Source organism: Mustela putorius, unplaced genomic scaffold, assembly GCF_011764305.1.
Source record: "Mustela putorius furo isolate JIRA1106 unplaced genomic scaffold, ASM1176430v1.1 tig00003850_pilon_pilon_pilon, whole genome shotgun sequence".
NCBI classification, from domain to species: domain Eukaryota; kingdom Metazoa; phylum Chordata; class Mammalia; order Carnivora; family Mustelidae; genus Mustela; species Mustela putorius.
In genome coordinates this window covers 13551286-13575994 of record NW_025422002.1, presented here as the reverse complement: position 1 = coordinate 13575994, position 24709 = coordinate 13551286, and the positions used below count along the sequence as shown (strand labels likewise).

The following is a 24709-nucleotide window of genomic DNA, read 5'->3' as shown; positions in this document are numbered from 1 at the left end:
CTGTCCAGGGAGAAGTCTGAAGGGCAAAGAATCCCCTTTCTCTAAGGACCCTCCCTTTTACAGATTGGCCCGGATTCTTGTTCGCCTGCCAGCACTCAGGCTGATGAGCTCCAACATAACAGAAGAACTTTTTTTTACCGGTCTCATTGGCAATGTGTCAATAGACAGCATAATCCCCTACATCCTCAAGATGGAGACAGCAGAGTATAATGGCCAGATCACCGGAGCCAGCCTATAGTGAGCACCACACGCCTGCCGAGAAGCAAAAGGATCCTTCCAGGACTGCTCAGAGACCGAGAAAATAAAGTAATGGTATTTTGGTATGTGCAAATATTTCCAGTATGTTAGCCATTTCCTACCTGGTTTCTTCTTATCTGTTAATCACAGACGACAAAAGCAACTAAAAGACTAGTAGGATCCTTTCCTGCCATAAGAAATGTTTTAATGCCTTTTGATGAAGCAGATTTTGGAACAATCTTTTAACCCAATTTGTATTTAGAAATTCTCAAAGGGCAAAAAACAGAGTTTTATAATGTCAGAGACTAGTATTAAACAAAACTAAAAGAACCTAAGAGAACAGTATGTGTGTATATATATTAAAAATGTCCTTGGAATTAATAGCTACTAATTACCAGGGTAATAATATTAGCACTTTCTAAGCACTTCTTATCAATGCGTAATGTTAGCAACATCTTGCCCCTGGGCAGGACAAATGGAAAACTGTATATGTCTTTTGCCGAAATGCTAATAATTTCTGTGAAAACGCACTAGGGTACAGGAGACAATCATTTATGTTTAAGAAGAGATGGCATCATTCCTAATTGTATGCACACATTGGTGGTGTTGAACTAAATTCCTATGAATGAATGAAAATGTGGCTCATCTGTATCGTGCAGTAAGTGGGAGTGTGGAGGCACAGTTGATGGTGACCCGAACTGGAAGCTTCCTCAGCTTTTGAGTTGATGACGCTTGTCAGCTTCCCTGACCTCTGGTTCTGGTCTGTGACGGGCATCTGCAGGCTCCTCCAAACCCGGGACTCCTTCTCATGACTGGTTCTCAGAATTGGATTATAGCCAGACATTAACTGCCAGCTCGTGCAGCAACTGAGAACATCCCCACATCACCTCCACCACTCACGGCAGACAGAGCCTTCTGACCAAAAAGTGCAAGGTGGGCATTTTGAACCCAACAGTAATTCCTGATTGCAGTCTGGGGCAGTTGCCCGTTGTTCAGACGGAGGAGTACAAAGGCTCCCTTCTCACAGGGTTTCCATTCCAGATGTCTCCTTGAGAAGGGCTGTATTCCTGCAGCTCACTCGATGCTGTGAGGGGATTCGGGGCCAGGGGGTGGGGGGCGGTGCAGGATTTTGCTGCCTGGCCAGGGTGGTGGTGGTGCAGCTGAATGGAAGGTTTCTCGGTTGACCTTAATTATCAGGGTTTTCCAGTGTCTCCAGACTCAGCACTTCTGTTGGCAGTTCTCTGAATGGTACTGGTACACCATGCACTTTGATTCCCCCAGGTGTGTGCCAGCAAAAAACCCTGGAGCATTTTAGGTGATGGATGCAGAAGCAAGCTACCTGCTCTTAAAAAACAAAACAACAAAAACACAACAGAAAAAAACCCTTAACTCCCAAAGTTACCTTTTTTCTCTTAAGTTATAGCAACCATCGTTTACAAGAACAGAATGCAGTTATAAGGAGTTCTCTCTAGAGAAGAGACCCATAAATTCCCATGGATGCGAGCAGCGGGCATTTCCTGCTTGGGAAAAGTGCCATGTCCAAGACCCGGTCAGGTATTCTTCATTTCCTTTCTGTATAGCCCAGATTAAGGAAACAGTGAAAGTGAAATTTGCGTCTCCCAGATCTTTTGATCACATGGTATCCAGAAAGATCCCAGTGCACTTCCCCCTGCCTCTCAGGCACTCTCGGCCTGTCTCAGGCCATAGAGGTGGGGCCTCATGTGCTGTGTGGGTGCCCGGCCGGGCACTGCCTTAAGACAAACAGAATGCTCTATGCTGAAGTGTTAGCAGCACTTTGTGAAAGTCTAGTGGGAATTAAGTGGAGACAGTATCTCCAACTTCTAAATTCCTATTTGTTTTGAAGGGTATTACTTGTAGTTCTTGTCTTGGAAGCAAATTTTGTAAACAGTAAGGGTGCCCATTATAAAATGATGGAAAGAATTTTAATTTTGTCAGCTTAAATTTTTGGTTTTCTAAATTTGATTTAAATTTCAAAATTAAGGAAAAAAGAAAAGAAAAAAACAAAAAACAACTAGCCAGGACAGTGCAGTTAGGGCAGGTCTGTTTCGTTTCTGCTCAGGAAGGATTTTAGCAGAGGCTATTTTCAACTGTGTTTATGTATCTTACAAGCAAGTTGCCTCTTTTCTGTTCTTTTCATTTTTTAATGTAAGCGTGTCTGTTGATCACACAGGAGTTCTCTGGGATTACATGCTATATCACATCCCCAGATCTGATTCTTGGTGTTGGGGAAAAGGCCCACCCCTTCTTCCTGGGGGTGGCCCTAGGAGTCCTATGTCCATTCGGCTTATAGACTCAGGTTGCCATCAGATACTGGGACAGCTTAACCAAGACCTAGATTGAGGTCCCGACCACACCACTGCTGAAGGATTTTGGACTAGAGGTGACAACCTGCAGAAAAACTGAACCATGTGGGTGAGTGAGTGCTGGACCCTGGCAGGACAGCCCTGGAGAAAAATCAGTTTGACTTAGAGGGTTGTTGATTCTGACCTGGTCCTGCCTCTTGAGTCCCTTCGCTGATGGTGGCGGATTGCAGTGGACCATTTTGGCCTTGAACACTCATTAGTTTCCCAGATCCTCTTGGCCTTACTTTGAAGTAGCCTTTCCCTGAAGATCATGTTCACACAAGCTGATTTCTTGCTGCCCCAAATCATTTCACACTTTTTGATAGCAGGTCCGTCCCATCTTGTCAGATTGGTTAGAGAAGCCCAAAGTCCAGAACTTAATTTAAAGGGATCCCTAGCAAATACTGAGGTTCAGCTTTCACAAGACTTTACCCCTCGTTTATAGTCTGTGAGTCTAGATTTAGTTAGGAAGGCCAGCCCTCTACTGAGAGTCTCTGAAATAAGCCAACAACAGATTCTTCAGCACACAGCCTGCCCACATGTCCCTTCTGCTGGCCTGGCCCTTCCTCCCTTTTGAGGAGGGGTCCACTAGTGAAAGGAGATGGCAGCACACATCAGTGCTTCTTGATGAAATGGGCCCTTTTCCAGTGGTATCTCAGATAAATGCTAGACAGTTGTATGTTGAAACTGTGGAGGTCATTACATAGAATCATAAAACAGGACAGGAAGAGACTTAGAAATAAGTCCAGATTACCCAAACAAATGATACTTTCCAAGTTATTCCACCCTTCTGATTTGCAGTTTGTATGTGTGTCTGTTGGGGGTAACCATTATTTATTATCTAACTTTTGCCATGAGGCTGTGATTGGGGTTCTTTAGGGTTTGGGTTTTTATATTTAATTACAGGTGTAGTCACTTGTTGTAAGAGGTTATGTAAATGCCCTCAAGAGGGACTGTCTTCTAGCTTGTCAGTATTAAATGTGAACTCTGCTCTGAGGCAGTTGCCCACCAGCCACGGTGAGAGCGACGGTCGTACCTACTCCTGGGCTCCCTGAGGCAGTGGCCACATGCTGGCTAGAGGACATGGTTGCAGCCACAGCACAGACTCACTCAGCGCTTTCTGCCTGTGTCAGGGACAGCCATGGCAGGGAGCTAAGAATCAGAAGGGCTATACCTAATGCTTTTATTTTGGGGGGAAAAAAAAACACATCCTAATCCTTTGGGGGAATTTCCAATAGAGCAGTCTTGTTCCCCAGCCTGCCTCTGCCTGTCCTCAGCCAGCCCTTGGCTATGGATCCTACTTTCAGGACCTGATCAGATCAGAGTCCAGAAGCTTTTCACCCATTTGCTGGTAGAAAGGGGCTACAGCAACCCACTACAGCCCCACTACATGTACAGTGGGGCTGTAGATGACATTTCAACTCTTCTCTTAATCTAGGCCACGAAAAGTCATCTTCTTACCTTCACTTTCATCCCAGCATTGGTGTGGCGGGGGGAGGTGGATAGTGCCCTTGATATCCTAGAAAGGTTGGAGCAGGCCGGGCAGATGCCCATATGCTTCCTTTGTCCCCCTTCCAGTCTAGATTGTACGGCTCTTTGAAATGTCTTAACTTTGATGTAAATTTGTAAAGCCAAGCCCTCCTTGAGACAGACTGGGTTTGGGTCTTTTGTACACAGGGTTCTGGACATCCTCACGTGTGACTCCTGTGCGTGTCCAGACCTGGGGTCCCTTCAACGGCATTGTGCGTGTACAGATTTATAGGCTTGTATGACTGAATGAATGTACATGTGTTTATATCTTCTATATATGTACAGTGTATATAGTGTGTGTATGTGTACATAGATGTATATTATGTATACAGACATGTAGCCATGTATCCAAAGTTCCCTTATGTTTTAAAGAGAGTCTATGATAGAGTTGCTAAAGTACATTGATGTGGGTGTTCCAAGGTCCCTCAGCAGGATGGATTTGCTGATATTTTAACTCCATTTTCCTTTGGGTGAGCCTGGCTGGGAAAGGCCATGAAGACAGAATCTCCATCCTATACCAGGTTAAGTTCCAGACAAAAGGTCCTGACAGAAGGACATTGCTATGTATTATATATTCTCTAGATTCACACAGTGGCCAGGAAGCTAGAAAACCATTTATCCTAAAGTCAAGAAAACTAGGTGGGGAATCTTTGACCTGGCTGCCACATGCCTGTTTATGGCCTGACTAGAAGGAACTTGGCGGCTGGAGCTGTCGGCTTTCCCAGGTACTCACTCTGTTATGTGGTCCGGAGATCAGCCTCATGGTCACAGATTCAGAACGGTCCCATGTGCTAGGGTCTGCTTCCCAGGTCTGTGCTTGCTCTGGACTTAGCCATCAGCGGGCACTGCCCTGTGACTCAACAGATTCCCATCTCTAATGCCAGTTGAAAAAAATCTACCAAATAGTCTTTTAAAATAAGCATGAATAAGATAACTAACTTATGGCATAGAAATTACAAATTTTAAATCACTTCTCTAACTGTAGCATGTGAATAAAATCCACTGACATAAATCCTTTCTATAATTTAAAATTCTCAGATAAAATGGCATTTTAATATGGCTATTTGTACCCTTAAAGCTACAGATGCTAGGCCTATTCTGATTAAATTTCCCCCGCCAACTGGGCTTTAAACTGAGACACAGCACTCAGGAGCCAGGGCCCAGCCCAGCAGAGCTGCTTACAGACCTGGGACATGGGGCCTGCCTGGCCAAGGGCTGCAAGCTGGCCCGCTGAAGGGAGTCCCCAGGGAACTGCAAAAACACATAATCCACAGGTTTTCTGTTCTTTGTTGGTGGTGGTGATGGTTTGTTGTTTGTTTTTTTAAATAAGCTACTGAAATAGTTTGTAAACACTTCATTGAGACCATAGTACTCAGTGCCTTCTGTGAGACTGTGGGTCATTTAGCCTTCAGCTTCCCCTCTATTGGATGTTAAAAACAAACAAAAAGCTCCTGCTGCTTCACTGGCCTCATCCAACACTGCTTATTTGACCCTTGCCCCTGCCCTTGCCTATTGTGACAATCACGCTATGGAAGGTGGCTTTCCAGTTAAAATATAAGAGGAAGCTTGACAGTCTCTAAATGAATCTTCAGAATAAACATTTTCATTTGGGGAGGGTATATTTTAACAGCAATCTAAGAAAAATTAAACTCTGAACTTAAGAAGAGTATCTTGGGGGTGGGGAATTCCTGAGATACTTTTAAAGCCCCGCTAGGCTTTCAGTTCTGAAGCCGATAATCTGGTGTCTCACTATTTATACATGCAGCATAGAAACAAATGCCGTAAATATTGGGAAAAAATGTTCGGCAACATTTATCAACTGACAGACTGATAAGCTTCATATTTGGATAACATTTGGAAGTACTAAGACTTTTGGGTTACAAATGGCTTGTCTTAGGATCATATACTCACTCACCATTTTAACGACCAGAGCATCCCTGGACTCAGATGCTGCCGCCACATACAACCCAAGTGCTGGAATATTTTTCTACAGTCTCTGTTCTCCCCATTCTCTTGTAAACCAGTGTTCAACTAGTTTTATAACTGAAAAGCTGCACATTTTTTCATAGTACAAACCATAGTTTTTACCTGTAGTTTGGACCTCTCTGTTAAAATATAACTGCATTACCGCCCTTTTAAAAGACATCTGTTAAAGGAAAATTCGGGTGTTAGATTTCTTGGGACCGTTTCTGTAACTTCTGCCCTTCACAATATAGAAAATACTGTTTATGCCATTACATTTTAATTCCAGGTTTAAAACCTGTTGAAAGCTGTAGCTTGAAATCAGCTTTGTTTATGTGATGGCATTTAAAAAATAGCATGTTCTTTTTAAACTGAATTTTATATCTAATCAGTGTCTTCAGTCTTGAAGAAGAATTTGCATTGTTGTGTTTGTATATAGAGTATTGCAGTGCATGAATTAGCTTTATGCATTTTATTAAATGCTGTTTCAATGTGGCATTATTGTTGTGGCTTAATACTACTACCTAAATAAGGTTTATACTATTAAAAAAGTGGATTAAAGACTAAATGTGCATCTTCTCATTTCTTCTAACAGTAAAAGCAGTAACGCCTGATCCCCAGGGGCACCACACTCTCACCCAAGTAGGTGGTTGGGGAAGCCCCCTGTGGTCAGAGCGCCACAGCTTTCCACTCACCTTAGCCTCAGCCGGAAGGGCCTTACCTCTCAGAGTCCATGTGCTGGCCCACTGGACTTGTAAACACCTTTAGGAGAAAGGGTGTGGCCATTTCCGGTGGAGAGGCCCTTGGTGTGGAGGTCGAAAAGCCAGGCAGCCGGTTCCAGAGCAGAACACCCTGGGCTGCCCGACGACACCGGCTATCAGCACAGATGCTCCAAAGCCAGGCCTCACACCAGCACTGCATCCTGTAAGGGTAAGAGCTATCCAGAATAAAAGCATTTTCTTCCAGTTGTAGAAGTTGGAAAGAACTTGCTCAGTGTGTCACGTGACCTCTCACTTTACTAGTGAGGATTCTGAGATCCAAAGTCAGATTCTTGGCAGAACCCACCACGCAGCCAGATAGCTTTAAAAGGCCCTGCCAGTTGTACTCGAAACCAGTCACTTCAGAAGAACAAGGTCTAAAACCACGTGAACATCGTTTCTGCAAAGAAACAGATACCAATTCCTCAGAGCAGACTTTTTTTCTCCCATTCTTATAAATTTTAAACCCATCTTTCATCTTTTACCATTACTAAACTGAGACGTTAATAAAAGACAAAGGTTTAAAGAGATAACCGTGCCCCCTGGTCGTGCTTATTTCAAGTCTCTGTAAAGAGAAGGGTGGCACGTCCCATCAGGCACTAGACCCTTCTCTCTGAAGAGGATCTTGTTTCCAGGTCAGCAACCTTTCTGGGCCCGTGTGGGCTTTGGGTGGAAGGAATACTCCCCTAATGCTGGCTCACTTGCTGTGCAGACCAAAGTGAACAGACTCTTTCTGAAAAGCCCTAGCAGCTGAGACCACAGCTGTGGTTGGCTAGGCGCGGTCATTAGAAACAAGACAGAACGATTACAGTGAAGGACAGATTTCTGTCTCTGCTCATCCTCCACAGAGGAAAAGGTGGGCCGGGTGCCCTGTGGTGCAGACCTGTGATTAGACAGAATCCTGGTGAGCCTGCAGTCATCCCAGAACGCACAGCACATGCACACGTGCGCCCACTGGCCAAGCCCCTGAATGCCAGTCTGATGCAAAGTGACAGTAAACCACAACCTGAGCATCAAATGTAAAAGAAGCCAAACCCCTCCCAATGGGCTGACCCCCAACATTTATATAAAACACTCTGGTTCCACATCATTTCCCATGGCCATCTACCTCCTGACCACCCCCCCTGCCCCCTGCAAGGCAGAGTCCCCATGTCCACCTCCATGGCTCCCCGGGCCAGCTGGTCCTTCACTTAGGACCTGCTAAACCTTAAGGTAACCAATCCCTGAGGGCTCTGGTGTTGCCTGAGGGCTGAAGCCAGCGTCACTCAGTGACCATAGCATCCATGTCCTGTGAGGAAAGAACTAGGCGGACGTTCCATAAACCCTTACCCTCTTCCAAACCTTACAAAGGCCTGAGTGACCAGGAGCGCAGACGGAGGCAGCTTCCAACCCCAGCCCTCAGAGCAGGGCCCGAAAGTCTCAACCAGCCAGCCCCTTCGCCTTTACCCCCTCATGGTCTGCAAACCTACCTGTGAGTGGGCCCCAGGTCTGGGGAGAGGCGGCATCTGGTCTCCTCTGTCCCTGTCACGGGGCCTCCTATGCCACTGGCAGCCAGGCCTCTTGGGAGGAAAGTGGGTTGGCTTCAGTTTAAAAGGTGAGCGCTGATGCAAGGCTCGCCCTGGGATTTCTGAAAAAGCCCAAAGAGCCTGAATGGAAGGGACTTACACTGCGAACCACCTAGCTCCAGCCAGATCCTACCAGATCCAACCCCAGCAGCTCCTGACTCTCCTGAGCAGGGCCTAGAAGAATGAAAGCCAACAGGAACCAGGAAGGGGCAGTAGGACCAACACAGTGATGTCAGCGGGCTGTGGCCTTAGACCTTCCCCATCCCCACGCAGGCCTTTCTCCCGTGCTCATCGGACCAAACACACACCACTGTGCTGGAAACCAGGAAGCCTTTTATTGACCTGATAGAGCGGAGATACTCCCCCCGACCCTCCCATGTCCTTTCACACAGGCATCTTACGGCAAAGAGTTTTTTCAGAGTCCCTCCAGGGACAGAACCAGAGGCTTCCCTGGGTGTGGCCTGGGGCCTCAGTCCTGGGTGCTGGCCTTCAGCATTGCTTTGTACTTCCCTGTCAGCTCCTTGGGTAACGGTACCAGGCCTGGGCAGGGGACTTGCCCTTCCACCTCGCAGATACACTCCCGCAGGCAGTACTTCCGGGGCCCAAAGTGGGCTGGGTGAGAAAGCTGCTTTTTCTTCTGCTCCTCCTCCTCCAGGGTTTCCCTGCCAAAGAGCACAGACAGCAACTAGGTGTGGAACAGCGCTCTGAGCCTCTAGGTAACGTGGGACTTCTTGGCCAAGTGCACCCCATCAGCGGCCAGAGAGACCTGGCTCTCCCGTGCCTCTCAACCCCAAGGTCTATCACCCCTCCCCCCGGGCCTCCCAAGTCACTGGGCCCACACAACAGTGGTCAGCCTCCCTCCAGCCTAGAGGCAGCTCCAGCTCTGAGTCAGCACAAGGTCAGGAGGAAAGGGCCTGCAAAGGCCTCTGTGTGCTTCCTCCAAAACGTACTTCCTTGGCTTCCCTCCCTATCCTCTTTGCATCCATGTAAAGAAAAAGGACAAATCCTAACACATACCGGGCTTAGACACCCACCAGCTCCAAGGAGAGATACCAAAGAACAGGTGGCTGCAACCGCCCAGGCAGGTGTCTCCACAGCACCTCAGCTTCCCATGGAGCCGAGGACATAGGAAGGTCTCTGACCCAAGACCCAAGGCAGGGAGGCTGAGCTCCAATAGGCTCCGTGACTTACAGCCACACAGCTGGGGATGTGGGGAGCAGCAAAGTCCGATGGAATGGCCTCTGCAGCCGGCGCACTCTGGCTAGTGTGTGCCCTCCTGACGCCCGTTTTCCTCCCTCATTCCGTGCTGAGACATTTGCTCCCTCCAGGTCAGCCCCAGCAACTTACTTGTTCTTCCCCAAGATTTTTTTGATGTGCTCCATGATCTCCTTATTGCTCTTGGTCTCCACATCCACAAGTACCTGCTCCCCAGAATCTGGAAATGGGAAGAACAGGGGACAAAAAATGCTAAGGACTAGGCAGCACACTCCTCAGCCTCAAGTCACGATGACCGGTTTGCTTTTAGTGGTGAAGCATTTTCACAAGATAAATATGTTTGTCTCTCTAACCCATAATGCTACCCTTTCCACCATATTTCTTTAAACATAAGCAAATCTGAGGTATGTGTAAAAGCACACAATTTACTTACTTTTACTTATTTGAGAGAGAGAGAGCACGCACATGCATAAGCAGGCATGGGCAGAGGGAGAGGGAGACACAGGCTCCCCGTTGAGCAGGGAGCCTGACACAGGCCTCGATCCCAGGACTGAGATAATAACCTGAGCTGAAGGCAGACACTTAACCAACTGAGCCACCCAGGCGCCCCATAAAGCATTTATTTTAATGGAAATAATTTTAATGGAAAGCAATTTTCCATTTCCATGTTTACGATGGAAGAGTCAGTATCATTAAGATGACAATTCTTCCCAAACTAGGCCATGGATTCAGTGCAATCTGTATAAAAATCCTAGCAGGTAGTTTTGTAGAAACTGGTTAAGTCAAGTCTCAGATTCATGCAAAGGACCCAAAGTAGGCAGAACTAATTTTGAAAAATAAGAAGATACGAGGATATTCATGTTTCAATTTCAGATTTCTTATAAGCTACAGCAATAAGACAGTGTTGGTATTAGCCTAAGAACATACTACAGAGCAACAGAACAAAACTGAGTATTTTGGCCAACTATCGGCAAAGATGCCAACACAATTCAACGAGGGAATGAATTGATTTATACCTTTACTTCACAGCATTTAAAAAAAAAAAAAAAAACCTGAAAATGGATTAGAGACTTAAATGTATGAGTTAAAACTTCAATAAAACTTTTAGAAGAGAACACAGGAAGTCTTCATAGCCGTCTACACAAAGATATTTAGGTATGACATCAAAAACATGGTCCATTAAGGAAGTAATTTGATAAATTAAAATTCATCAAAGTTCAAGTAAAACTTGGGTTTCAAAAGATATTAAAAGCTGGGTCACCTGGTTGGCTCAGTCAGTAAAACATGCGACTCTTGATCTCCGGGTTGTGCTTTTGGGCCCCACATTGGGTGTAGAGAGGACTTAAAAATAAACAAGCTTAAAAAAAAAAAAGATACTAAAAGCTTGGACTAGGAAAAAATGTAATGCATACACCTGATAAAGGACCTGCACCCCAACTATATAAAGAACTCTCATAACTCCTTAAGACGATCCAACTAAAAATACAAAATATTTAACAACAAAAATTAAGTTAATAATTAGCACATAAAAAGATACTCTTCATCCATCATTAGTCATTAAGAACACACAAATTAAAACCACAGGGAGGGGGCACCTGGGTGGCTTAGTGGGTTAGTGGGTTAAAGCCTCTGCCTTTGGCTCAGGTCACGATCCCAGAGTTCTGGGATCGAGCCCCACATTGGGCTCTCTGCTCAGCAAAGAGCCTGCTTCCCTTCCTCTCTCTCTGCCTGCCTCTCTGCCTACTTGGGATCTCTGTGAAATAAATAAATAAATAAATCTTTAAAACACACACACACACACAGGGAAATATTGGAGTGGCTCAAAAATTTTTAAATGGGTAATGCAAATGCCAGTAAGAATACAGAGTAATGGGGCACCTGGGTGGCTCAGTGGGTTAAACCTCTGCCTTCGGTTCAGGTCATGATCTCAGGGTCCTGGGATCAAGTCCCACATCGGGCGCTCTGCTCAGCGGGGACCCTGCTTCCACCTCTCTCTGCCTACTTGTGATCTCTCTCTCTCTGTCAAATAAATAAAAATAAAATCTTTAAAAACAAAAAAATGCAGAGTAACTGGAACTTTACTACCAGTAGAAATGCAAAATATTACAGCCATTTTAGCCAGGGAATACACAGAAAAAAGAAAGAAAAAGACTGGAAAGGAAACAGAACTATATTTGCAGATGGAATGACTGTGTATACTGAAAATCCTAAGGAATTTAGAAAATAAAACCTACTAGAAATAAGAGACTTTATTAACAGGGCTGCAAAATACAAGGCCCACACACAAAAATTAGCTGGACTTCTGTAAAACTGTAACCAAACAACTGGAAAATGAATTGTTTTTTAAATACTTTACACAGTAGTCACAAAACATATGCAACATTGTTAAAATGCCTGTTTCTCTTCAAAATGATCTATAATGTAACTCCAATCAAAATCCCAGCAAGCAGGGTGCCTGGCTAGCTCAGTCAGGAGAGCACGTGACCCTCGATTGCAGGGTCCTGAGTTCAAACCCCACATTGGGCATGGAGTCTACTAAAAATAAAAAATTAAAAAATCCCAGCAAGCTTTTTTCTAGAAACTGACAAGCAGATTTTTAAAGTTAATATATAGGGTGCCTGGGTGGCTCAGTGGGTTAAGCCGCTGCCTTCGACTCAAGTCATGATCTCAGGGTCCTGGGATCGAGTCCCGCATCAGGCTCTCTGCTCAGCGGGGAGCCTGCTTCCTCCTCTCTCTCTCTGCCTGCCTCTCGGCCTACTTGTGATCTCTCTCTGTCAAGTAAATAAATAAAATCTTTAAAAAAAAAAAAAAGTTAATATATAAATGTGGGTGCCTAGGTGCCACAATCAGGTAAGTTTCCAATTCTTTTTTTTTTTTTTTAAAGATTTTATTTATTTATTTGACAGAGAGAGATCACAGTAGGAGAGAGGAAGGGAAGAGATCACAGAGAAAGAGGAAGGGAAGCAGGCCCCCTGCTGAGCAGAGAGCCCGATGTGGGACTCGATCCCAGGACCCTGAGATCATGACCTGAGCCGAAGGCAGCGGCTTAACCCACTGAGCCACCCAGGCACCCCAAGTGTCCAATTCTTGATTTTACCTCAGGTCACGATCTCTGGGTTGCTGAGATCGAGCCCTGCATTGGGCTCTGTACTCAGAGCGGAGTCTTCCCGGGATTCTCTCTCCCTTGGCTCCTCCCACCTCCTCACACACTCTCTCTCTCTAATAATTAAATAGATCTTTTTTAAAAACTTAATATATAAATGCAAAGAACATAAAATTGCCAAAGTAATTTTGGGGGGAAAAAAAAGTTAATTTAGAACTACCTAATCCTAAAGACTTACTATAAAGCCACAAACCAAGACAGTATGATATGAGCCCAAGGACAGACAGACAGATCAGTGAGAGGATGGACTCAGAAATATAAAGTGATATTTCTGCATGATAAAATACACATAACAAAAATTACCATTTTAACCATTTTAAAATGTATTACTCTGTAGTTTTTATTCCCTTCACAGTGCTGTGCAGCAATCACCATTATATAGTTCTAGAACTTTCTCATCACCCCAAACAAACCCTACACCCATTAAGCCATCACTTCCTACTCCCATCACCCCAGCTCTAACCCGACAACCACTTCCATCCCTATGGACCTGCCCATTCCAGACATTTCATATAAATGAAATGATATTATCTGTGGCCTTCTCTCACCTGGCCGATGTTTTCAAGTTTCAAGTTTCACCTGGGTTGTAGCATTTGCTGGGACTCTGTGCCTCTTCATGGCTGGTAATATTCCACTGAATGGGGCTATATCAAGTTTTGCTTACCCATTCACAGTCGACTGAGTTTTGATAAAAATGCCAAGGAAACTAAACTAGGGAAAGGAAGGGTCATTCACCACATGGTGCTAGAACACTTGAGTATCCCAAACCTAAAACCAAAAACAAGCCTCAGTCCCTAGCACACTTAATCCACAAAGAACTCAGCTTCTAGGGACGCCTGGGTGGCTCAGTGGGTTAAGCCACTGTCTTCGGCTCAGGTCATGATCCCAGGGTCCTGGGATCGAGCCCCAAATCAGGCTCTCTGCTCAGCAGGGAGCCTGCTTCCTCCTCTCTCTCTGTCTGCCTCTCTCCCTGCTTGTCATCTCTCTCTGTCAAATAAATAAATAAAATCTTTAAAAAAAAAAAAAAAAACTCAGCTTCTAGCAGAGACCCAAATATGAAACCTACAACTAATAATACTTCTAAAGGAAACAGAGAAGAAAATCTTTGCTTCCCCCCCTCCACCCCCAGAGTAGATGCAGACTCCTGGACACAAAAAGCAGGAACCATTAAAAAAATAAAACACACACACACACACAAAAAAAAAACCTGACAAGCCAGAGTTCTTCCAAGTGAAACTCATGCTCTCCCAAAGACCCTATCAGGAAAAGCAAGCCAAAGGCTAAGAGAAGAGTCACAGTGCACCTATCTGGCCAATGACCTCACCCAGAATAAAGAAAGAACTCAGTAAGAAAACACACAGCCCATTTTTTTTTTAATGGATAAAAGATTCAAATAGACTCTGAAAGAAATCTACAAATGGCCAATAAGCACATGAAAAGATACGAGAAAATGTAAATTAAAACTTTGATGAACAATGAAAGGCTAAGATTTAAAATATTTGTTTAAAATTTAAAAAATCAGTTAAGCATGGGACTCTTAGTTTCAGCTCAGGTCATGATCTCAGGGTCATGAGATCAAGCCCTGTGTCAGGCTCCATGCTGGGCACGGAACCTGCTTAAGATTCTCTCTGTGCCTCCGCCTGCCCCCCACCCCGACCCTGCTCATGCTCTTTTAAAAAAATAATTAACATGGTAAAGAGAATGACCCTAAAATATGTCCCTGTCCTATCCCCCCAGAATGTGTGATGAGGTCACCTTAGTGGCAAAAGGAGCCATGCAGACATGAGACAAGTTAAGGCCTGACGTTTGGGCCCATTCTCCTGGATCATCCTCCCAGATCACGGCCTAAATGAATCCCATGGAGAACCAATCCTGGTATCAGTCCAAGCAAGGGGCGCATGACTATGGAAGGCCGGCCAGACAGGCCATGTTGCTGTCCTTGAAGATGGAAGAAGGGGCCACAAGCCAAAGAATGGCGGTGGCCTCTAGGAGCTAGAAAAGCCATGTGAATGAATTTGTCCCTGAGCCTCCACAAAGGAAGGCTCTGCTGACACCTTGATTTTTGTCTATGTCGGCCCTCTACAGAAATGGAAGAAATGTGTGTCACTGTAAGCCACCAAGTCTGTGGTAATTTGTTACGCAGCTGCAGGGGACACACAGGTAACCGTGGGCAAGGAAGGGGAGCCACCAGGGCTCCCAGGCCCTGCTGACAGCAGGGCGAGACACGCTTCGTTGGAGCAGCAGCTCAGCAGTGTCTAAGAACATTACATACTGAACCGAGGGCCCCATAGCCCTGCCCCGAGGGGAAGAGTCCCTAGGTCCACAGGACAGCTTGTGCAGGAAGATGATGAAGCACGCCATCTCTGAGGAGCCAGAAGCCAGAAGTGGCCTTCGACAGCCACAGAGGCCTTCCTGGGGGGAGCAGCCGGCCCACAGTCCTGAGGTCTGGGGCCTGGACGTTTAGGCCCAGCACGGAGTGGGAACGTCCTGCAGGGGGTGGCCAGCCTGGCTCAGGCCTGCGCCACCATGAGGCGCCTCCCGCCAGAATTCCCTCCTCCTCCCTCTCCGAGAGATGTCTGACCTGCTCTGCCATCCGAATACTTGCCCTGCCCTTCCCTCCCCTCGTCGCCAATAAATCCACTTCTAACTCTGCCTTGGCATCAACCAAAAACCCCAGTGTCAGCAACGGGGGAATGGGCAAATAAACTGGTCTCTTCCTACACCTCTTGGCACTAAAAATGAATCACCTACTTATACACATAACAGATGAGTCTCAAAAACCGGAGGAGTAAAGGCCAGATGCCACAGAATATATACCACGAAACTATTCACAGGAAGTTCAGATCAAAAGAGATCTAAAGAGAAGTCCAAACAGTGGCTGCCTCTGGCAGAAGGGGGGAACTCTCTGGAAAGCCACATGGGCAGACTTTCTGGAGTCACAGAGATGCCCTATATCACTTGGGAAGTAGGAACACAGCTACTTAATAATCGTCAGAATTCATCAATTTATGCACAGAAGACCCGTGTGTTTCATCACAGGCAAACTGTACCTCAATAAAATTGTGTAAAACGCAAACACAAAATACCTACGCAAAACTGCTACCACACCACCATCCTCTTCATCCCCCTGGCCTCACTCCAGGTTTCCTTCACAGCACTTACGCCCTGGCATCCTGCCTGGGTAAGCTTCTTGTCCCTTCTGTCTCCTCCAGCTAGGATATCATCCCTACAGAGGGCAGAGACCTTCGTCTCCACGGCTCCTGTCACCCCAGACACTGGCTTGGGCCCAGAGGCCACTCCATACATACGTGCCGAATACATTTAACAACAGCATCATTCTGCTTCCTGAAGCGATTCCCAAACTACACTTGAATTGGTTCTTGTAACCACGTAAGGCAGATATTGGCCCTTCCCCTGAGAAACAAAGCAACGGGAACATAACTGGCTCAGGATCACAGTGACTGAGTTGAGAGCAGGGCCAAACATCCGGTCTGACCTCCAGGCACTGAGCCCAACAGAACCGAACAAAAATCTGCCCTGTGCTGGTGGGAGGAGAGCATCGTGCCAGTGTGTGCTCTGGAGAGGACACGCAGATACAGGCACTGCTCAAGAGGACACGGCCAGCACTGAGTGGACAGCTGGGGGAGACAGAGAAGGGCCAATGGAAGGGGACAGGGAGGGCTTCCTGGAAAAAGTGGTGCCCAAGTGGAGTCTCAGAAAGATTTTAAAAACCAATCAATAAGCAAACAGCAAGGGGATTTCCAGCAGAGGGACCAGCAAGAGCAAAGGCAGCAAAGCGAAGCGTTGCCAAAGTGTGGCAAGGTTATTTGGAAAAACCAGCCCTACACTGTGAGGCACGTAGAAAGACGTGGGGGCAATAGGAGATGGGGCTAGAGAAACAGGGCAAGACTCCAGACCTCAGAGGCCACTGTGTGCCACGGTCCAAAGCCAGCGATGGAAGTAAGGGACGTTTGCAAGAGCTCGGATCTCAGCGCCCACAAGCGCTACGGTGGGAGGAAGGGACGGGAGGAAAGACGGCCCCGGCCTCAGCAGAGGCCAGGCCACACTCACCCAGATAGAACCTCAGGAAGGGGGACGGCGTCATGTTCTTAAACATCATGATCTGGACCCAAGGATTTTTGTACTGGATCTGAGGTATGTTGAAAAACACAAACTTCCTGCGAAAGGGAAAAAATGACACCTGTGAAACAGCGTTAACTTGAAATACTGTGCACCTGTGTATGTTTTGAGGGCGATAGGGCAGAACGTTCCTCCAATTCTCAGGGGACCCTGGCCCACGAAAGGCTGAGAAAAGCACCCATCAGGAATTGATTAGTATATTCTCCTAACAGTGGGTGTCAGGACTTGTGGCTTGTCATTTGAGGGAAAAAACATCGGTATCCCTGCCTCACACTGTACACTAACTTAAAACTCACTGAGCAAAAAAATAAATGTAAACATAAAAGTATGAAAGGTCTCAGGTCTTGTTTGCTGTTTAGACAGGGGTATTTTCACTCCTAAGCAGAAATTCATCAAGCTGTATACTTCATGTAAATTGTACTGTAATTTAAAAATAAATGAAAGCAAACATGGAGAATACTTTTGCAATCTAAGAGCAGGGAGACCTTTAAACTTAAGTTTAAAACACAGATAAAATAGGGCCACCTTAAAACTTATATGGCAAAATTAACCAGAAACAAAATCAACATTTGCCAAGCCAGAAGAAAAATGTAACATAAGACAAAAAGGCTAATTCTTTGATAAAGTTTTACACATCATTAAGATTTACATCCAGGGGCATCTGGGTGGCTCAATCGGTTAATTGTCCAACTCGTGATTTCAGCTCACATCATGATCTCAGGGTCATGGGATCGAGCCCCACATTGGGCTCCACCTCAGCACAGAGTCTGCTTGGGATTCTCTCCCTCCCTTTCTCACTCAGTCCAATGCACACACACACTCTCTCTCTCTCTCAAATAAATAAGTAAAATCTTTAAAAAATATATTAAGTTCTGGGGTGCCTGGGTGGCTCAGTGGGTTAAAGCCTCTGCCTTCAGCTCAGGAATGGTCTCAGGGTCCTGGGATCGAGCCCCACACCGGGCTCTCTGTTCAGCAGGGAGCCTGCTTCCCCCCTTTCTCTCTGCCTGCCTCTCTGCCTACTTGTGATCTCTGTGTGTCAAAGAAATAAACAAAATATTTTTTTAAAATAATTAAGTTTTACCATTCAACCAAGAAAGCCACAAATAGGCAGAAACCCAAATAGCCTATCATCTCATGAAGAGATTCTCAATACCTTCCCAATAGTCGTGTAAGTTAAAATAGGATTCTTTTCCACCTGTTAGATTGCTAAAGATTGAAAAACAAAAAGAAGTTATAAAGATCAGGGAATTCCTTAAGAATTGGTTTAACCTCTTCGGAGGTCAATTTGGAACTAGCAGAATATATAAACATATATTTTTATCCCCAGGGGTACAGGTCTGTGAATCACCAGGTTTACACACTTCACAGCACTCACCAAATCACATACCCTCCCCAATGTCCATAATCCCACCCCCTTCTCCCAAACCCCCTCCCCCCGGCAACCCTCAGTTTGTTTTGTGAGATTAAGATTCACTTATGGTTTGTCTCCCTCCCAATCCCATCTTGTTTCATTTATTCTTCTTCTACCCACTTAAGCCTCCATGTTGCATCACCACTTCCTCATATCAGGGAGATCATATGATAGTTGTCTTTCTCTGCTTGACTTATTTCGCTAAGCATGATACGCTCTAGTTCCATCCATGTTGTTGCAAATGGCAAGATTTCATTTCTTTTGATGGCTGCATAGTATTCCATTGTGTATATATACCACATCTTCTTGATCCATTCATCTGTTGATGGACATCTAGGTTCTTTCCATAGTTTGGCTATTGTGGACATTGCTGCTATAAACATTCGGGTGCATGTGTCCCTTTGGATCACTACATTTGTATCCTTAGGGTAAATACCCAATAGTGCAATTGCTGGGTCATAGGGCAGTTCTATTTTCAACATTTTGAGGAACCTCCATGCTGTTTTCCAGAGTGGCTGCACCAGCTTGCATTCCCACCAACAGTGTAGGAGGGTTCCCCTTTCTCCGCATCCTCGCCAGCATCTGTCATTTCCTGACTTGTTGATTTTAGCCATTCTGACTGGTGTGAGGTGATATCTCATTGTGGTTTTGATTTGTATTTCCCTGATGCCGAGTGATATGGAGCACTTTTTCATGTGTCTGTTCGCCATCTGGATGTCTTCTTTGCAGAAATGTCTGTTCATGTCTTCTGCCCATTTCTTGATTGGATTATTTGTTCTTTGGGTGTTGAGTTTGCTAAGTTCTTTATAGATTCTGGACACTAGTCCTTTATCTGATATGTCGTTTGCAAATATCTTCTCCCATTCTGTCAGTTGTCTTTTGATTTTGTTAACTGTTTCCTTTGCTGTGCAAAAGCTTTTGATCTTGATGAAATCCCAGTATGGAACTAGCAGAATATAGAAAGCATAGATCTTGACTTAGTGATTTCACTGCTTTTAGACATTTTTACACTTAATGCAAAGACATCCTTTGACAGAGGACTAATTAGGACACAACTACACCTCTGGATCCCTCTCCACCTCCTCTCCATCCTCAGTGCTAACCTACGTGCACTATGAGGTGGGCTTCCTTGACCTCTGACTATGTTCGGTTTGGTGAGTGCTGACAAGATTGAAAGGAGAGGGCAGAGTCAAAGTATTCTTCCCGACACATGTCTGCTGGAGTCTCAGGCTCCTATTAGGCAGCTCTCTCCCCTTCACTTCTGCAAGCCCAGACCTGAGGTCCTGCACGGTTCCTTATTCCCATGCTTGCCCATACCTCTGTAGATAGTCCCTTAATTAAAGGCTCCCCAAATGATCTTAATTTAAATGTGCCCTCTGCTTCCTGCTGTCATCCTCTCCTACACATCGGATGACAGATGGGTGTGAGTGATACATGGAACAGAAAAACACAGTCGCCCAGCTTTACCACTTCTCAGCTGTCTGAGCCAGGACAAGTTACTGCTCTGTGCCTCAATGTTTATGCCAAGATGCTGGCCATGCAGGGCAACCACCCCATAGTGAAACTTGTAATTCAGTCCTAAGAAGATGAATTGATACAATCAACAGAAAGCAACTGTGTGACCATTTACTTGGGGAGACTTCCATAACCCTGACAAAGTCTGCAAGCAAAACAAAGCAAAAGCAAAGACAATGATTAACTCCAAGAAAAACAAAAAGCTTTGCAAAAACAAAAAGGAAAAAATAATCATAGTACTCTAATTGGTCCAACTGTGTATAGTGTTCACAAAGTTGTATTAACTTAAACATCGAATATTGTTCTAGCCAAAATTCTGAAATGACTATGCTGGGAGGATGAAGAGCGGAGTAATATGCATGTGTTGGGCCGGGGAATGGCCATGGTAGGGAAAGAGCTAAACTCTCATCTTCCGTGGTGGCAAGACAACAGACAAAACCTGAAGCTAGGAAGAAACAGCTCTCCAAGTATTTGGTATGGTATTTAACTATGGAAGGGAAACGCTAATGAAATGGTTAGAGTTGTAAAATTTGCTGCCTCTAGAGGAAGCAATGGAGGTAAGGTCCTACTATATGCCTTGCATCACGACAGCCCACAAGGCTGGAAGCTCCAAAGCTGAATTTACCTTCCTGAGCTTATGACACCTCCGCTCAATTCCCACCCCACAGCAGAGGATCTCAACATCATACAAAGAAACCAGGGCATACTCATGCCGGAACTGGTCACACCTAGAACTACTAGGACAAAAACTTGACAGGAATTTTTGTTTGTGTTTTGTTTTTAAAGATTCATTTATTTACTTGAGAGAGAGAGAGCACACAGTCAGGAGGGGTAGAGGGACAGAGAATCTCGAGGAGACTCCCCGCTGATCATGAAGCCCAACATGGGCCTTCATCTCATGACCTGAGCCAAAATCAGCAGTCTGACAGTTAACCAAATGAGCCGCCCAGGTGCCCCTCGAGAGGAAGTTGTAAATGGTTCGTGAAACATGGAAACAAAATTGATAATGGCCGGTAACATTTATTTATTTATAAGGTTTTATTTATTTATTTGACAGAGATCACAAGTAGGCAGAGAGGCAGGCAGAGAGAGGGGAAAGCAGGCTCCCTGCTGAGCAGGGATCCTGATGAAGGGCTCGATCCCAGCACCCACTGAACTACCCAGGCGACCCTGGCAGGTAACCTTTACTTGAGCACCTGCTGTACATGCCAGACACCTTGGGCATTTTAATACTTGAATCCTCACAAAAACCCTTAGTTTTATAACCAAGCAAACAGGTCAGAAAAGTTAAGTAAACTGCCCTAAGTCACAAAACCAGTAAATGAAAGAAGAGGGCTGTGTGTGGCTGGACTTCAGGCCCTCTTCGGTCACTATCAAATTATCAAATTCATCTAGATCCTGAGGCCCAGCATCTGGGCCTCAGGATCTAGGTGGGATCCTTACTGCACCCAAAAGGCAAGAACATCTGGCAGAGGTGAGCAGGGACCCAGCCCTCAGACACTAAGGCAGCTCCCCACACACCTAGCAGACACCCAAGACTATGTCTGGCCTGGGCTTGTGGTGTACTGGTGTACTTGAAATGGAGGTGATCCAGGAAGGGAGAGCTGACATACTAAGGGTACATGAACAAGCAAAGGCCGGTGGGGCTGGAAAGGGCAAGTCAGGCAGACTCAAACAAAAAGGCACAAAATCCACAAGGGCATACACACGTGGGACAGACAAGGCTTTACCATTTGGAACAATGAAGCACAAAATGGCTGTTGGGCTCTTATTTACCTACAGCATTTTAAAATACTTGAGCTGCCAAGTATAAGGCCTGCAGGCTTATTAAAATGATCAACCGATCATTTTAAAAACCAGAGATCTATATAAAAATCTGAATTTCTGGCTTCTTGACAAGTCAGAAATTTTCCATGGGGCCCATGGCTAAGCCCTAGCCAAGCAGTGAATGGCCCCTTGTGGCGGCACGTTTTCCCAATCTGAGCGGGTCCCTGGTACTGCCCCACCTCTGCTGACTCCTAGTGTGGGAGGATGGGATACACAGTGAGTTATGAAGGCGTATATGGATGCCCATTCAACCCTAGAACCAGGTCTTCCAGAAGCCATCAACCCACCTGATTCCATGCAAGCAAGTACAAGTTTTTGGCTTCACCTGTGGACAACAGCTGGCGAGGAGGTAGCTTCCGGCTATCCTGAAGAGCTGTGCAGCAAAGGCCCCTCACCATGGGGGACCATACCATATAGGGAGGACTTTCCCTGTCCCATTTTGACCCACCCCATATACCCAGTCCTAAAGCTTCTGAAGGACAAGACTTTCTTCTTAGGCAGGCACTGTTGAATTCACAGCATTCAGTAGGCACCCAGTAATTTATACTTAATACCTGAAAAGCCCACATTACTGCTGCTGCCTCAGGGTTCAATTCAAACTTTTCTAAGCTTCCATTTAAGGAGTTCTCACTCTGCTCCAGGCTGAAAAACCACCTCAAGGAGTTGGGGGGGGGGGGGCTACACAGCTGACATAATCAGTTACGAGGGGAATCAGTCCTGCAGCTGAGAAGCCCCTCAGAGCTACCACTCACAACCACTCACTAGCCAGCGTGGTACCTTGGACAAGCAAGTTACCTAACATCTCTGTTCGTTTCTTCATCCCTAGAATAGGAAATAACCATGGGGCTTTTGTAAACATCAAATGAGACAATGCAGGACAAACATTCAGAACCACTCAGCTCCGTAAGTGCTAGCAGCTGTTACTTCTTTCAGTACATCCCCATAGCGCCTCTGGACATAGGGATCAGGCCAGTTTGGGACAATGAGAAGGAGCAACTCGCCCAAAGCCAGCACTTGTTAGACTTGGGACCTAAACAGGTCTGTAGCCTGTGGGCCTGGCTCCCCTCAGAGCAGAACGTGCGCAGCTGCTTCCCACCTCTCGCCTGCCAGGCACAGGTAGTTAAGGAGGCTCCGGCCTCCCCAAGTTAGCCTAGTCTTCCACCAGGGAGGTAGAGGGAGGTGTGGGGGGCCCTTGTTCTCCGCTCTCCGACCTCAGGCACTACTGCAGCTGGCACAGCGTGACTCTGCTCTCCTCTTCTCGCTGTGAAACCTGGAGCAAGCGGCTTGCTCCTCAGTCTCCTCGTCTGTAAAATGGGGCCAATGGCACCCAGCTCAGGAGGCCAGCCCCGGAATTAAGTAGCACCCAGAGCACTCCAGGTCTCAGCGTTACTAGCACATCTTAACAGTGAGCAGGGTACGTCCGCGCGGCCTGGGGACGGCCTCGAAGGGCTCAGACTGACCTGGCACCCTCGCCCAGCTCCCCGTGCGTGTTGTAGTTCACCGTCATGACCTTCACTGAGTCCTTGAACACCACGTCCCCCTGGCTCAGGTACTGGAGGGTGCGGCGAATCGGGAAGCGGCCCTTCATGGGCATGGCGGCGAAGGGGTCGGGCCGCGGGCTTAGCGGCGAAGAGAGACCCAAAGCAGCCGACGCTGCCTGCCTGACAAATCCCACGCCGCTTCACCTCCTCGGTGGTTTCCACTTCCCGCGCAGACGCACAGGAGACGCCTCCCGGCGGGCAGCGCGCACGCGCCGCGAAGCGGCTTGGAACTTGTAGTCCCGGCTAGCGTTGACAGGATTTGGGACGGAGATCCTGCTTGTACATCTTCTGTTTGGAACACCCTCCCGGAACGTTTGCTTTTCACGCTCTATAAATTAGCCTGTCACCACCCCCACCTCGCAAGGGAAAATATTTCTTTTTTTTTTTTTTTTTTTTTTTAAAGATTTTATTTATTTATTTGTAAGAGAGAGAGAGCGAGTACAGGCAGACAGAGTGGAAGGCAGAGTCAGAGGGAGAAGCAGGCTCCCTGCGGAGCAAGGAGCCCGATGTGGGACTCGATCCCAGGACGCTGGGATCATGACCTGAGCCGAAGGCAGCTGCTTAACCAACTGAGCCACCCAGGCGTCCCAAGGGAAAATATTTCTAAATAGACTTAAAGTCGGTCAAACAACAGAATTGCAGTTGGAAATATATCAGGAGAGCTGCGTTCAGATGCCAAGTGGGCTACTAACTTGCTCATCAACCTCAAATAAGTCAGTTTTTCTCTCTCAGCTTCTCCGGATTCAAAATGAAGTGTTCCAAGTGCGCAACTTCTAACATTTACTACAAAAAGTGATTTGCAAAAGGGAAAAAAAAAAAAAAAAGACAGGTTTGGAAACTACCCTTTCCTGGTTCACCCACTTAACAGCTTTGGACTACAATTTGTTCATAAGCAAAATGTGGATGAGATGCATTTCTGAAGTATGCTTACTGATCTAAGAAAGTTTTTACTTCTCCTTCACTTTTGAAGGATAATTTTGCCAGATATAGATTTCTAGGCGAGTGGGGGTTTTCTCTCAACACTTTAAATATCTTTTTTAAAGAATTTACTTATTTATTTGACAGAGAGAGATCACAAGTAGGCAGAGAGGCAGGCAGAGAGAGAGGAGGAAGCAGGCAGGGCTCAATCCCAGAACCCTGGGATCATGACCTGTGAAGAAGGCAGAGGCTTAACCCACGGAGCCACCCAGGTGCCCTAAACACTTTAAAATTTTTTTGCATGTTCCTGAGGAGTAGTCAGCTATAATTCTTATATTTGTTTTCTCTGTAAATTTTTTTTTCTTCTGGTTTCTTTCAAAATTTTCTCTATCTTTGGTTTATACAGTTTGAATAAGATATACTACATACAGATGGGACGCCTGAGTGGCGGGGAATGTTAAGCCTCTGCTTCTCAGTTTGGATTGAGGTCACCATCTCAGGGTCCAGAGATCCAGCCCTGGATGGGGCTTGGTGCTCAGTGGGGAGTCTGCTTGAGATTCTCCC

At 46.1% G+C, this 24709-nt stretch overlaps 2 protein-coding genes across 7 annotated transcripts in view; one reads left to right on the top strand and one right to left on the bottom strand.

Annotated features, from left to right (window-relative positions):
• The window catches only part of NR2C2 (nuclear receptor subfamily 2 group C member 2), a 101284-nt gene extending 94624 nt beyond the window's left edge, over nucleotides 1-6660 (top strand). For 5 of the 6 annotated variants that reach the window (XM_045063350.1, XM_045063348.1, XM_045063349.1 and 2 more), the window contains one exon: nucleotides 64-6660. In XM_045063350.1, the coding sequence (XP_044919285.1) occupies nucleotides 64-238 (175 nt within the window). In that variant the 3' untranslated portion in view covers nucleotides 239-6660. The remainder of the gene's footprint in view (nucleotides 1-63) is intronic. The other variant, XR_006601565.1, reaches the window with a different exon arrangement.
• A 2068-nt stretch (nucleotides 6661-8728) lies between these two features.
• Nucleotides 8729-23414, bottom strand: MRPS25 (mitochondrial ribosomal protein S25). Its single transcript, XM_004738587.3, has 4 exons — nucleotides 23147-23414; nucleotides 16865-16971; nucleotides 9763-9850; nucleotides 8729-9077 (listed from the first exon to the last, which is right to left on the bottom strand). The coding sequence occupies exons 1-4, from the start codon at nucleotides 23278-23280 to the stop codon at nucleotides 8885-8887; spliced, it is 522 nt and encodes a 173-aa protein (XP_004738644.1). The 5' UTR covers nucleotides 23281-23414; the 3' UTR covers nucleotides 8729-8884.
• Between the last annotated feature and the right edge of the window lie 1295 nt (nucleotides 23415-24709).

What these genes read in the sequence shown, in the direction of transcription:
- MRPS25 (XM_004738587.3), bottom strand. Translation starts at nt 23,280, where the DNA reads ATGCCCATGAAGGGCCGCTTCCCGATTCGCCGCACCCTCCAGTACCTG. An exon ending in CTTCCTGAGGTTCTATCTGG is followed by an intron (nt 9,851 to 16,864) that starts GTGAGTGTGGCC and finishes TCCCATTTCCAG; the next exon opens with ATTCTGGGGAGCAGGTACTT. An exon ending in AAAATCTTGGGGAAGAACAA is followed by an intron (nt 9,078 to 9,762) that starts GTAAGTTGCTGG and finishes GCTCTTTGGCAG; the next exon opens with GGAAACCCTGGAGGAGGAGG.